A 14148-nucleotide genomic window follows, 5' to 3' on the forward strand; every position below is an offset into this window, starting at 1 on the left:
TACGAACTACAGTTCCATAGCTTCCTCTGCTACATCTTTTGTACATTTTCTCCATACGTTGTGCTAAGGGCCGTGCTTGCTGTGGCAACATGTATATTCAGTTTGGTCAGGCAGACGCATTGTTCATATTAATATAAAAGGGTTACACAAATAATAATAACCTAGCTAGTATTAGGCTATGAAATGGGTGAAGTGCTGACTTAATTTCTGGATGTCTTTGCTTGCAGACCGAGATTGTGGATGGGGAAGAGCATGATCATCGGGTTACCAGCAGGATCAACCTTGTGGATCTGGCAGGCAGTGAAAGATGTACTTCTGCAAAGACCAGCGGAGAGCGTCTCAAGGTGTGTCCCCACAAAAGCACGTATTGGTATACAAATGTATTTAGCTAATCACACCATAAGGAATATCTCTAATGCCTGCAGGAAGGAGTCAGTATCAACAAATCCTTGTTGACCCTAGGAAAAGTGATTTCTGCTTTATCGGAAAGCTCTCAGATGAAGAAGAAGATCTTCATTCCGTACAGAGAATCAGTCCTCACCTGGTGAGTTACTCTTCAACCGCAGGATTTTTGAACGTCTATGACCAGCTTTACTGCCTCAGTAATATTTGTATTCTACATTTGTGGCCAAAAGTTTTATGACTCACCCAAACTTTGGTTTTCACAAAGTTTGCTGCATCTTTTTGTCATATGGTTTAATGGTAAACTGAAATACATTTATAAACACATTCCGACACATGGCCCTAGTTACACATCCACCAGTGTACGGCAACAGTGAAGTGACATGTCACAGTACTCACTCCAGATGTCCTCCCTCGAGAGAACCCAGATGTCCTCTTACCAAAGGCAGAATTGGAAAGTCTCAGAAGTAGTTGAGCACTGCAAAGCTCAGAACCTGGACGCGGTTCAGACACACAAGTCCAGGCAGAACATAAACTAAGACAGACAGACAGAAACTACCATCAGGCTAGGGCAATACTCTGACAAGGACAGAGAACAGAACAGGGCAAGACGTGGAATAACCAACATGGCAGCATAAATTCATAGCACTCAAAAGACTAAATCCAAAAACTGAAACCAAATTCAAGAACTAATATAGCAGATAAACAAGCACATTAGTTGGTCAGGTGCGCACGAACAGAAAGAGGTATTAACCCCTGCCTTGCTGAACAGAAAGGAGATAGACAGACATGCACAATGATCATGTTCGCACCACAAGTATCTGCGGCCAGTACTCGTTAGACAGGCGGCTGTGTACTGCCACACCGACACATGGCCCTAGATACACACCAAATGTACCTGTCAACCAGCCCACAGCAATACAATGGAACATGTGAACATAAATAGTAACACCCATACAGTATACAGTAATGTCTCCTTGTTGCCATCATAGTATAGGGAGACATATGGTATGGGGCCAACAAGGAGACATTATACTGTATGGGGCTTATACAGCAAAATGTTTTTATGTTGCCCCCTACATTATAGTAATGTCTCCTTGTGGCCCTGCTGTCTAACACTATGTAACAAGGCCCGGGCATACAGATTTAAGCCCCATTCACATATCAGTGTTCCAAGTATGTACGCTGTACGTCTTCTCCACGGACAGCACACATACCCATTCATTTTAATGTGTGTATTTACACATCCGTGTTTTAGCACAGTCTGTGGTTTTCTCATGGAAGCCTGCTCTATTTTGCCCGTGTTCATGGATCCATCACGCCCATTATAGTCTATGAGTCAATAAAAACTACGGATGCCATTCGTGTTTCATGGATCATTAGGAAGAGATGCTTTCAAAATATCTGTGGGAAGAGCTTTGTAGAGAAAGAAAAGGAGCTTGTTTACCAAAGGGAGCGAGTCCACCCCCAGTGCACTTAATGTCTCATTTGATTAAAAGTTGGATTTCTTAGCAAGAGAGCTGTGGATTGACAAAAGAAAGGGAAGCGTTTTACTGAGGTGAGCAAAACCTATTTGGCAGTGTGTTTGGTTGCATAGACCTGTTCCTCCTGGCAGACTCCCTTTTAAATTCGCTTACATTTAAGTGGTTCTCCGCTTTTGTAATATTGATGACCCACCCACAGGATAACTTATCAATATCAGATCGGCAGGGGTCTGACTGCCAGCACCCCCACGAATCAGCTGTTTGAAGAGAATGCAGTGCTCATACAAGCGCTGTGTTCTCTTCTCTGTTTATCTGCTCGCGATTGACATTGCAGTGGTGAGCAGGTGTAATTACAGCTCCGGCATCCCATTTGTTTCAATGGGATGGCTCCTTCCTATTCAAGTGAACAGGATGGAGCAGTCCCATTGAAGTGAATGGGGTGGCGTAGTTGTAATCACACTGCTCACCACTGCAATGTCAACGGCGAGCAGATAAACAGGGAAGAGAACACAGCGCTTGTATGAGCACTGCATTCTCTTCAAACAGCTGATCAGCGGTGCTGCCGGCAGTCAGACCCCCGCCGATCTGATATTGATAACTTATCCTGTGGGTGGGTCATCAATATTACAAAAGCCGACAACCGCTTTAATTTTCTAACCACATCTGCTAGAAGTTTGCTCCAGGCATCTACTACTCTTCAGTAAAATAATATATTCGGAAATTGCATCTGATCTTCCAACTAATTTCAGATTGTGCCTACAGACTGTTCTCACATTCAGAGTGCAGTGTTTGGCTGGTTGTGCGGAACCAAGGTGTGGCTTGCCACTGCTTTGTCAGGCAACGTAGTGTTGCAGAGATATGACCTGACATAAATAAAGGCTCCATTACATATGCTAACTGAGCAGGCAGTTATCGTTTGTTCCTGATAATTGCCTGCTCATCAGCACAGGTGAGAACTGCATCAACTTACAGCAATTACCTCTGCTGTATGGGAATGAGCGGTTGCTACTGAGATTGCTTGTCCCCATAGACAGTAACATCGCTTATAAGACTGAAAAAAGACATCAAGTTCAGCGTGTTCTCCTGCATATTTGATCTAGAGGAAGGCAAAAACCCTCTTGAGGTAGAAACAAATTTTCTCTTTCGCCTATGACATCACCCCTGGAGAGACTGCCTCCACCTCCTCCGGACAGAAAACACGAATCAGAACCGCCTTTTAAAAGAGGGACCATCCCCTCTACCTCTAGTTCTGTTTCCTGTCCTAAGGGACAGGTGGAAATCGGATCCGCTGGTTAAGAGTTAACATGGAGCTGCGGGGGCCCCGGCTATGTAATAGTGTGAGGGGGGTTACCCCGTGCGGCTTAAGATTCCTTTAGGACCCGCTGCAGAAGACTGGGCTCCCTTCTCTCTCTCCTACCCCTTTCCGTTCTCCTTCCTGGGGAAGGGGGGGGGGGGGGTGTTTCGGCCTTCCTGGGCTTCTGCGAACCTCTATGGCCATGTTCGCATGTTTGGTCGCCGGCCCACATTCTGGAATCCGTTACTTCCGGGTTGCAGTGGTGGAGAAAGCCGTTGCTGCAGACCGGAAGGGGGGAGCCGGCAAGCGCGTGCCGAAAAAGAAAAGCGCAGCCAGCTCACTGCCATGCCAAGTGGGAGAAGTTGGCAGTTCCTCCATTCTGGCTGGTTTGGCTTTATTTTATGCTCATGGGGTCATGTTTTGTGCTTAGGTGTCTAAGGAGTCTTCCAGGAAGACCTCCAGAGCTAAAGAAAGGGGATGTGCGGTGTGTAAAAAGAAGCTACCTTCTGCCTGGACAAAACCCCTATGCCAAGTGTGTATAAGCAAGTTAATGGAGGAGGAGGCTCCGTCCCTGATGGGCAGAATTAAACAGATGATCCGTGAAGTCAGAGAGTAGGTTAGCGGTTTGATTAAAAGCCACCCCAGTACTTCTGCGGCTGTAGCTAAAGATTCCCCCTCTAGAGACAGTGATGTACTTTCTGGTTTGGAAGAAGAAGGAGAATGTGTCATCAAATGAGTCCTCTGAGGAAGAGTCCGCAGGGAAGCCATTGTTTCATGTTGAGAACACTAGCTCCCTAATCAAGGCGGTTAGAGCTCTTATGGGGTTGGATGATCAGAAGCCACCGCAGTCAGTCTAGGACTCTGTTTGAAGGTTTAGGTCCCAGAAGAAAAAAGGTGTTTGACGTGGGGTTATTGCCAGAGAGTGGCAGAAACCTGATTAATACGTTTTTTGTTCCTTCTTCTGTGAAGCGGAAATATCCTTTTGAGGAGATCTCCGCTCCTTGGGATAGGGCCCCAAAGCTTGATGCTAAGGTTGCAAAATTGTCCAGAAACACAGCACTTGCTTTTGAAGATTTGAGTTCGCTTAAGGACACGATGGACAAAAGAGCAGAGGTTTATTTAAAAAAGAATTGGGAAGCCTCTGCGGCAGCTTTTAAACCTGCTATTGCCGCTACTTCTGTTGCTAGGTCCCTAAAAGTATGGATGGGGGAGTTAGAGGCTCACATTAAGGGGGTACCCCTGGGGAGCAGTTACTTTCTTCATTCCCTACTATAAATAATGCTTTAGATTTTTTAGCCAATGCTTTTGCAGACTCTTTAAGGTTTTCCGCTAGGGCTTCCGTCTTGTCTAACTCTGCCTGTAGAGCAATTTGGTTAAAGGACTGGAATGGGGATACTAGTTCCAAGGCTAAGCTTTGTGCTATTCCTTGTCAAGGTGAATTTTTATTTGGGCCGGTCCTTGGCGATTTACTAGAAAAGGCCTCAGACAAGAAAAAAGGCTTACCCCTAGGAGGTCTTTCCGTCCCAGATTTAATAGAGAGAGCTTTAAAGGGGAGGAGAGAGAGCAAAACAGTTTACAGGAGCTGCTAGGAAGTCTAAGGGGTTTCTTTTTTCCAGGTCTGAAGCCTCAAAAAAGCAGTCCCAATGACGCCGGGCCCCCGGTTGGAGGACGTCTGTCTCTCTCTCTTCTCATCATTGGCAGAAAATCTCCAACAGAGAGCCTTATAAATTCTGTGATAAGGGACTGCTTAAAATTCAAGTTCCAGAAAGGAGATTTGTGATAACAGATTACCGTTCAGATCCGATAAAGCAGTCGGCCATCATCTCAGAGGTTTTTTCCTTATTAGAAAATAAAGGTGTTGGTGTCAAAAAAACAAATGGCTCGTTTCGAACTATAATAAACTTAAAGTGTTTGTACTGGTATCTGCTGTACGAGAGATTTCAAATGGAATCCATCAGGTCGGCTGTGAACAATCTCTTCCCAGACTGCTTTATGGCCACAGTGGACCTGAGGGATGCATATTATCATGTCCCTATCCATCCCAGCCACCAGAAGTTTCTGAGGGTAGCAGTCCAGCTAGAAGGGGAATTTCTGCATCTTCAGTTCCAGGTCTTACCCTTTGAGCTCGCTCAAGCTCCGAGGGTCTTCACAAAGATTATATCAGAAATGATGGCCCACGTGAGGGAGAAGCAGATTGTCATTGTAGCCTACCTGGACGATTTTCTTCTAGTTGTCAGGTCAGGTTCTTCAGGGACAGATTGCCTGATTGAGGGAGGTTCTGGAGAAACTGGGGTGGGAGATAGACTTGGAGAAGTCCAGTTTATGCCCAAGCCAGAGATGCAGCTTCTTAGAAATGATCGTGGACTCCAGTTCCCGGAGGCGCCTGTTACCCCTTCAAAAAGCTAGCCTTATCAAATTAAGGGTTCAGCTCCTGCTCTCGCTTCCATCGGTCACCTTAAGGGAGGCCATGTCTGTGCTGAGGCGATAGGTTGTGTGGGTGCTCACCCGTCTAATATCATGCAAGGTGCTCTAGGTCTAACTGGCTCACCCAGCCAGTGGCAAGATTACGTGAAGATAGGTTTGGTGATCAGACTGGCACACTAATATCTGGGATCCAGTGAAATGAAAAGGAGTAAGGAGCGGAGAGAGAAAGTGTGTAAAATCTAATTTATTGACCTGAAAATGGGTTAAAAAGGTAAAGATACAAAGGATGATATAGTATTCCGGACTGGAATGGTATAGAGCATAGTACAATTGTCCGGATAAAAATAGTCTTATCGTAGTACAGTACGCCAAGGAAAAAAATGTCTAGTATTTCAAAGAAAAAAGAAATAAAAAAGAGAAGTCTCAGTGCATGGACTGTGTCTAAGTTGGTTGGTGGTCAATGTGATCTGTGCCTGTACGGCCAGGGAGAATCCACTATATAGTGTGCTGGAGTAGTGGTTGTGGTGCACAATATAGAGTGCTGTTTGTAGTACATAAAGTTGGTATAAGTCAGATGGCAAACGTTTTTTGAAAGGTAACAAAATGGTCACATGAAATGGTAAAAACCTGTTAAAGAGTTGTGTGGCGTCCCACACAAAGGCAATACTATGCCTGTTACCTTTGCAACGTCTTCTGGGTGCTGCCGATTCTTTCCTGTGTGCTGCGGTTGGAACTCTACGCCCCCCGTGGTGTGTGATAAGCATCCCACGTGGTTTAGGGCCGCTGGTTGTGCGACTCTGTAGTGGGGGGTATGCCGGCTAGTAAATTAATAGGGAAGCGCTTCCTATTGCTGGTTGATATCCTCTGTAAGCGGGTCCTTCGCCAGACACGTTTCGGAGTCTTAGCTGACTCCTTCCTCAGTAGTGACCCGCTAGTGTAATTGGCGCCCTTTTTATCCCCCTCCATTTAAAGGTTGTATCTTTCAATCCGTCCCATCTGTTCTTAATCAAGGCAATGAGTAGTTGTTAACTCTTTGGGTACTGCACAAACTCAAATGGGAAAGGGGAAATGTGAAAATTGGAGGAAATGGCATATGAAGGTCCATTTAAAAGATCATATAAGAATTCATGAAGTTCCAGGGGTGGAGCGATGATGATTAAAAGATGAGTGGTGTCTTTTGGATAAAAATTAAAATAAAATAGAGAAATAAGATAGGATTTATCTAATGTGGATGATGTTTATATATTTTGGGATTATGTGGAAATATATATATATCCATAAAAAGTCAGGCAGCACTCCCTTGGAAACTGAAAAGTTGGGTGCCAGCGGTAATCCCTCGATTCAGGATGATGAACAGACAATAAAATTCTGCAGCACTCCTTGAAAGATGAGAAAAATGTGCTATTTATTCACACATGTCATGTAGCTTCATGACATGTGTGAATAAATAGCACATTTTTCTCAACTTTCAAGGAGTGCTGCGGAATTTTTTTGTCTCTATAGATATATATACACAGAAGAATATGTGAAAAATATGTAAAATTAAAAAAGCGTGTGTGTATGTGTATATATATATATATATATCTATATCCATATCCATAAAGAAGTTCAGGCAGCACTCCTGTCGTTTTACTCAGCCGTAGCTGTGTGGTGCCAGCGGTGGTCCCTCGATTCAGGACGTAAAACAATGAAGAAAATCCGCAGCACTCCTTGAAGTATAGAAAAAATGTGTAGTTTTATTCACACATGTCAAATAAGACAACGTTTCGGTTCTCTCACAGAACCTTTTTCAAGTCAAGTGGCCCCTTGACTTGAAAAAGGTTCTGTGAGAGAACCGAAACGTTGTCTTATTTGACATGTGTGAATAAAACTACACATTTTTTCTATACTTCAAGGAGTGCTGCGGATTTTCTTCATTATATATATATATATATATATATATATATATATATATATATATATATATATATATATATATATGAGCTGTGTAGGTACACAATAGATGTAGGTACACAAGAATTTGTAGAGTTACACATATTTATATGCAGGGATATGCAATATATACTCTGACATGCATTGGGCATATACGTGTGTGGGTTTTATTCGTACTGCTGCATCAGTTGGAGTCGGGACGGGGGCCCAAAGCCGAGGGGAGATCGGAGTGCTAGTAAGCAGCCGGACTACGATTTTCCATCAGCCCATAACCCCTGTCCCCGGTAGCAATACATTTTTTTAAATAAAAATCTAAAAAGTTCCAATTCGGCCTTTAAGCCTTCAAGGAGGACTGTGTCTAGTTCAAAAATGAATCTTGATTCTATGCGGGACATTTTTGAGATGTGATCTCCTCCTCTCCAGTGTTTCTGTATTTTTTCGATTGCTGTGAAAGAAAGACCACTGGGGTCTTGTTTGTGATATGTTTTGAAATGACTGGATAGGGAATGCTTGTCGTATCCTTTCTTGATGTTGTTGATATGTTCGGAAACCCGTTTCTTCAGTGATCTTTTCGTTCTTCCTACATATTGTTTATTGCAGGGACATTGAATAACGTAGATGACATTGGTGCTGCTGCATGTGAGGAATTCCTTAATCTCGTGTGTGAATTTGTTGTTGAGCTTATTTTTTCAGTTTTTTTCAGAAATGATGTAAGTCTGCAGTTGCAGCAGCTGTCACATCTGTAAAAACCTTTGAGTTTGAGCCAACTGCTCATCGGGTGTTCTTCTGTTTTATTTTTCAGTGTTTTGATGGAGGGTGCTATTTTTAAACCCAGGTTTGGTGCTTTGGTGTCAGTGGGTTGGTGGGGATCAGTGAACCTATTGTCTTGTCTCTCTGTAGATGGTGCTAGTGTTTTTTAATACTTTTTTTTACTTTTTTGTATTGAGCATTATATGGGAGTATGCTGCGTGGTGGTGCATCTTCCTCTCTGATTTTGTTGGGCTGTTTGTTTTGGGTATTAAAAAAGGTTAGTCTGTGTAGGTCTCTGACTTTGACAAGGCATTTCTCTATTTCGTCAGTGGGATATTGTTTTTGTCTTGAATTGTTCCCTTAATTTATTGGCTTCTTGTTCGAATTAGTGATCGAGTGTACAGTTACGTTTTAAACGTCTGAATTGGCCTGTAGGGATATTGAGAAGCCATCTTGGTAGGTGGCAGCTGGAAAACAAAATATAGCTGCTTCTTGCTGTTGGTTTTTGATAAGTGCTGCATCTTTGTTTTAGCTGTCTGTGTAGGAGTGTTTCTAGGTCCCTAAATATGTGTCATGGTCCTGTCTTTGGTGTTATTGATGGTGGTGTCAAACTTGAATGTTTTCGCTTTTAATCTCTTGCTTTCAATATGGTTCCAGATATCCATGATTATTTAGGCCTGGAGCAATCCACAGTGGGTGATTTCAGTGGTAAATGTGAGGCAATAGGTTGTGCTTGAGGGAGGTTCTGGAGAAACTGGGGTGGGAGATAGACTTGGAGAAGTCCAGTTTATGCCCAAGCCAGAGATGCAGCTTCTTAGAAATGATCGTGGACTCCAGTTCCCGGAGGCGCCTGTTACCCCTTCAAAAAGCTAGCCTTATCAAATTAAGGGTTCAGCTCCTGCTCTCGCTTCCATCGGTCACCTTAAGGGAGGCCATGTCTGTGCTGAGGCGATAGGTTGTGTGGGTGCTCACCCGTCTAATATCATGCAAGGTGCTCTAGGTCTAACTGGCTCACCCAGCCAGTGGCAAGATTACGTGAAGATAGGTTTGGTGATCAGACTGACACACTAATATCTGGGATCCAGGGAAAGGAAAAGGAGTAAGGAGCGGAGAGAGAGTAAGTGTGTAAAATCTAATTTATTTACCTAAAAATGGGTTAAAAAGGTAAAGATACAAAGGATGATATAGTATTCCGGACTGGAATGGTTTAGAGAATAGTACAATTGTCCGGATAAAAATAGTCTTATCGTGGTGCAGTACTCCAAGGAAAAAAAATGTCTAGTATTCCAAAGAAAAAAGAAGAAAAATGGAGAAGTCTCAGTGCATGGACTGTGTCTAAGTTGGTTGGTGGTCAATGTGATTTGTGCCTCGATGGCCAGGGATAATCCACTATATAGTGTGTTGGAGTAGTGGTTGTGGTGCACAATATAGAGTGCTGTTTGTAGTACATAAAAGTGGTATAAGTTAGATGGCAAACGTTTTTTGAAAGGTCACAAAATGGTCGCTTGAAATTGTAAAAACCTGTTTAAAGAGTTGTGTGGCAGGCAGGTAGGTTGTGAAGGTCTCAGCATGTCTGTGCTGAGTCTCATGACAGCCGCTATTCCGGGGGTAGAGTGGGCCCAGTATCATTAAAGGCTTCTCCAGGTTCAGATTATGCAAGATCGAGACATATGTCTCTCTGTAAGCGGGGATCTCTCTATCACCCCAGACTCTGAATTTCTCGGGATGGTGGATGGATCTGCGAAATCTGCAGATAGGGATTCCTTGGCTCAGGGAGGTGGTTCTCCCCTTTACCACGGATGCCAGCCTATCCAGTTGGGGAGCCCATGTAGGGTTCCTTCTGTTGCAGGGGAGCTAGGACAGCGCTTCTCTATCCTAGTCTCACAATTTCAAGGAATTGAATGCAATCTGGGTATCCTTAGTACAGAGTCTCCCAGGTATGTGAGCGTTTACTTGGACAATATGACTGCAGTGGCCTATGTTATTTGGCAGGGAGGTACAAGGGCTCAGGGCCTCATGTCTCTCACTCATCAGATTTTCAGTCTAGCAGAAGCTTCTTTATTATCTGTTCCTGCAGTACATCTAAGAGGTACTTGCAAACAATGCAAATGCGGACTTCCTCAGCTGTCATCTAAACCAGGGAGAGTGGTCCCTAGACCAGGGTGTATTCAATCAAATTACAGCATTATGGGAGATTCCAGAGAGAGATCTTTTTGCCACTAGGTCAATCAAAAAGGTAGAGGTCGTCTTTTCCCTGTCTCCAGGGGAGCATCCGAGAGCAGTGGACGCATTGCGCAATTCCCCTGGATGAGGCTGCTGCCAGGACAGCGAGCGGGCCCGGACGTGTGTAACATTGGCGCATACGCGAGATTACGGCGCACTGCGAAAAAAAAATGAGAGGAGTGAATAATTAACGCGGGGTGGTGCTGGGCTCCAAGATAAGGGGCGCGTCTGGGCTCCAACGGCCAGAGGAACAGCCCTTTGGGCACCTTTATAAAGATAATTAGCATATAAATAAAAGTGATTTTTATTAAAAATGAAAGGACAGATGGGGGTAAAATGAGTATATTTTTATTTAGATAAAGGAAACTGATATAATGATATGAACAGCTCTGTATCAAAAATCTGGCTGACCGAATCACTTTAAAGAAAAGAGGTCTCTTTGGGGATGTGGTTAGCACTGTTGGCCAGTCGTAAGAAGGTCACTTATGATATCTCTCTAATAGTTTGGAAGGCCTTTTATAGATTCGCCAATAGACCTGTGGATGTGTTTGATGTTCCTGACATTCCGCTTGTATTACATTATTTACAAGAGGGATGGAAGAAAAAGCTTAGGCCTAGTACTTTAAAGGTTCAGATTTCAGCATTAAGCGCTTTAATTGAGTTTAAGTTAGCCGAACATACTTGGGTTAAGAGATTTGTGACAGCAATATCCAAGTTGTCCCCTGCCTGTAAAAGTAGGGTTCCTCCATGGGATTTAAATTTGGTCTTCTCGGCTCTCACTTCAGATCCTTTTGAGCCTATTGATAAGATCTCCCCAAAAATGCTCTCCTTTAAAGATTGCGTTCCTTCTGGCCATTACCTCTGCTAGGAGGTTGAGTGAGATCGCTGCGCTCTCCGTTGACCCTCCCTACTTGGTAATCTTGGAGGATCGGGTGGCGATTTCTCCTGATCCTTTTTTTTTTTTTTTTTACAAAGGTCTCATCCCATTTTCACCGTTCCCAAGTGATAGTGTTACCTCTCCTAAAAATAAGAAGGAATCAGAAATCCATTGTTTAGACGTTAGGAGGTGTATTATGTAATATCTACAGGTTACTCAGCCTTGGAGGTCCTCCTCACGTCTGCTGCTTTTGTTTCAGGGGGCAAAAAAAGGATCTGTGGCTTCTTCTCAGACTATTACTAGGTGGATTAGGCAGGCTATCTCCTTAGCTTCCTCCCTCGGAATTTGGGGCTCACTCTACTAGATTGGTCTCCACTTCATGGGCAGAGAGAGCTTCAGCTTCTATAGAGTAGATTTGTAGAGAGGCCACCTGGAGATCCACATACTTTTTTTTTTTTAAGCACTATAGACTTCAGATACCTTCTAATGAGGGCCTTACCTTTGGCCGTAAGGTGCTTCATGCTGTTGTCCTACTCTAGATAGAGTATCTTGCCTATTCTCCAGGGGTGCTGTCGTAGGCGAAAGAGAAATATATTGGATTACACTTAACAGTAAACGGTTTTCTTTGAGCCTATGACAGCACCCGATTAATCTCCTTACTAAAAAAAAATAAAAATAAAAATATATATATAATATTTAGGTTTATTAAGATGTTATGTTTCTTAGTTCTTGAAAAAGGACTGGAGGTAGAGGGGATAGTCCCTCTTTTAAAAGGCGGTTCTGATTCTTGTTTCCTATGCGCGGTAGGTGGAGGCAGTCTCTCCACTGGTGCTGTCATAGACTCAAAGAAAACAGATTACCAGTAAGTGTAATCTAATATTTCTTCATTTTAGGGGAAAAAATTCCTTCCCAACTTCAATCGGGCAATCAGAATAACACCCTGGATCAACGACCCTTCTCCAGAAATCTAGTAACTATCCAGGCCCCTCTTGAACTGTTTGCTCCCAATAATAGTCTTTAGATTTAGCCTATAAAATCATCTCATTGATGACATGTGACCTGCCAAGGGTGAATAATGTTTGTTCTGGCATAGGCCTCTATGGAGAGCAGTTTTATCTTCACCCCATCTTCTAAGCAGAAAGATAAAAGTTATGACTGATAATTCTTATTTTCCTGATTTCCACAAAGGTTGTTGAAAGAGAGTCTAGGAGGCAATTCAAAAACAGCAATGATTGCCACAGTCAGCCCTGCCATCAGTAATGTTGAGGAGACTCTCAGCACCCTGCGATATGCAAAACAGGCCCGTCTCATCATAAACGTGGCCAAGGTGAACGAAGACATGAATGCGAAACTGATCCGAGGTAAGCGGAAGGCGATATAAATAACCAATCATCTTTTCTATGAGACAAGTTGCGCGCTCTGATGCCCTAGTCTTTCCCCAACTATTTCCACATATGCCTGTCCAGCAATCCCAGACAAACAAGCAAATGGCTGCATATTTTATTAGAATATAAAATTAGAATTTCTTAGCAGCACTTCTCGTTGTGTGCGCTCTGTTCGTCAGTTCTGTTGCTCTTGGCAATGTCCACCAGTAGGAGTACAGTTTGGTGGTCAGGCATGCTCTGTTTGTGTCGGCTGTGCCTGTAGTCTGTGCTGTGTGTGCATGCTGGAGCCTTATTTCGGGTCTTGTCTGTCTCCTTTCCCTGCGCATGCATTGACAGCAATCTAACCAAGAATATGGACATTATGGTAACCTGGTTGCATTGACACATGGAGTGTTAGGCATTGGAATTGTGGGGCACTGCCATGAAGCACACAGCCTGCCTGACACTAGCATGTGGATCCCATGAGAACATTAAGGCTAGCATTAACTAAGAGTTTGCCCTAAAGACTAGCCCATTTATGTTGAAATTTACCCAGCATGTGTTATAGGAACATTTTAAATGATTTTTATTTGTGGTGGGAAAAACCCTTCAACCCCTCTGGGGTTGTGTCATCCCGCACATTGGTAGCATATTGCTAGGATATGCCACCAATGTCCTATAGGTGTAGGTCCCATCTCTGGGACAGAACCCCCAAAGTGAATTAGAATGCACAGCGTATGCGTGGTGTGCTCTCCATTTGCTTATATGGAAGAATTCCCATAGGAATGAATAGAGAGTCCACAGCACAAGCGTAACCACTGCTCCCTTCACTTCTTTGGAAGTGCTTAAAGTAACTGAGCCAGCCTTTGTCTATTTTTGGCAGCCCCATACAAATGAATAGAGGGGGGCTTCGCATATGCAGTGTACTCTCGTTCACTTTGTGAGGCTCTATTCTATAGATAGAGGTGGGGCCCACACTTATGACATTGGTGGCGTATACTAGCGACACTACCAATGTGTGAGATGAGACAACCCTTTTAACTTTCAAGAGTGTCATTCTGAAACTTGTCTTTATAAAATCTGTAATTGTAAAAATGTCCTTTGGGTTGGTAGACTTATTTACTGTAAATACTTTATCCTGGCATATTTGCTGTATGTATCCGTGCCACTGTCCTTTTGGGTTTACCTTATATTTTACGTTTTTTGCTGTTACATATAGTCATATACACATTTTGTCATTTAGAACTGAAATCTGAAATTGAGAAATTAAAAGCATCTCAGCTATCTGCCAGGAATATAGATTCTCAAAAGTATCGTCGCTGCCAGCAAGAAATCTCCTCTCTCAAGCTTAAACTTAGCCAGCAAGAGAAGGACATGTCAGAACTACACAGGTAAATG

At 43.4% G+C, this 14148-nt stretch overlaps 1 protein-coding gene across 1 annotated transcript in view; it reads left to right on the forward strand.

The window, feature by feature from the left end:
- Positions 1–14148, forward strand: part of KIF14 (kinesin family member 14) — an 82553-nt gene that overhangs the window by 40652 nt on the left and 27753 nt on the right. The window contains 4 exon segments of the mRNA XM_044300940.1: positions 228–344; positions 426–544; positions 12575–12747; positions 13994–14141. Coding sequence (XP_044156875.1) covers positions 228–344; positions 426–544; positions 12575–12747; positions 13994–14141 — 557 coding nt within the window.

This window comes from Bufo gargarizans, chromosome 7, assembly GCF_014858855.1.
Source record: "Bufo gargarizans isolate SCDJY-AF-19 chromosome 7, ASM1485885v1, whole genome shotgun sequence".
Taxonomy (NCBI): domain Eukaryota; kingdom Metazoa; phylum Chordata; class Amphibia; order Anura; family Bufonidae; genus Bufo; species Bufo gargarizans.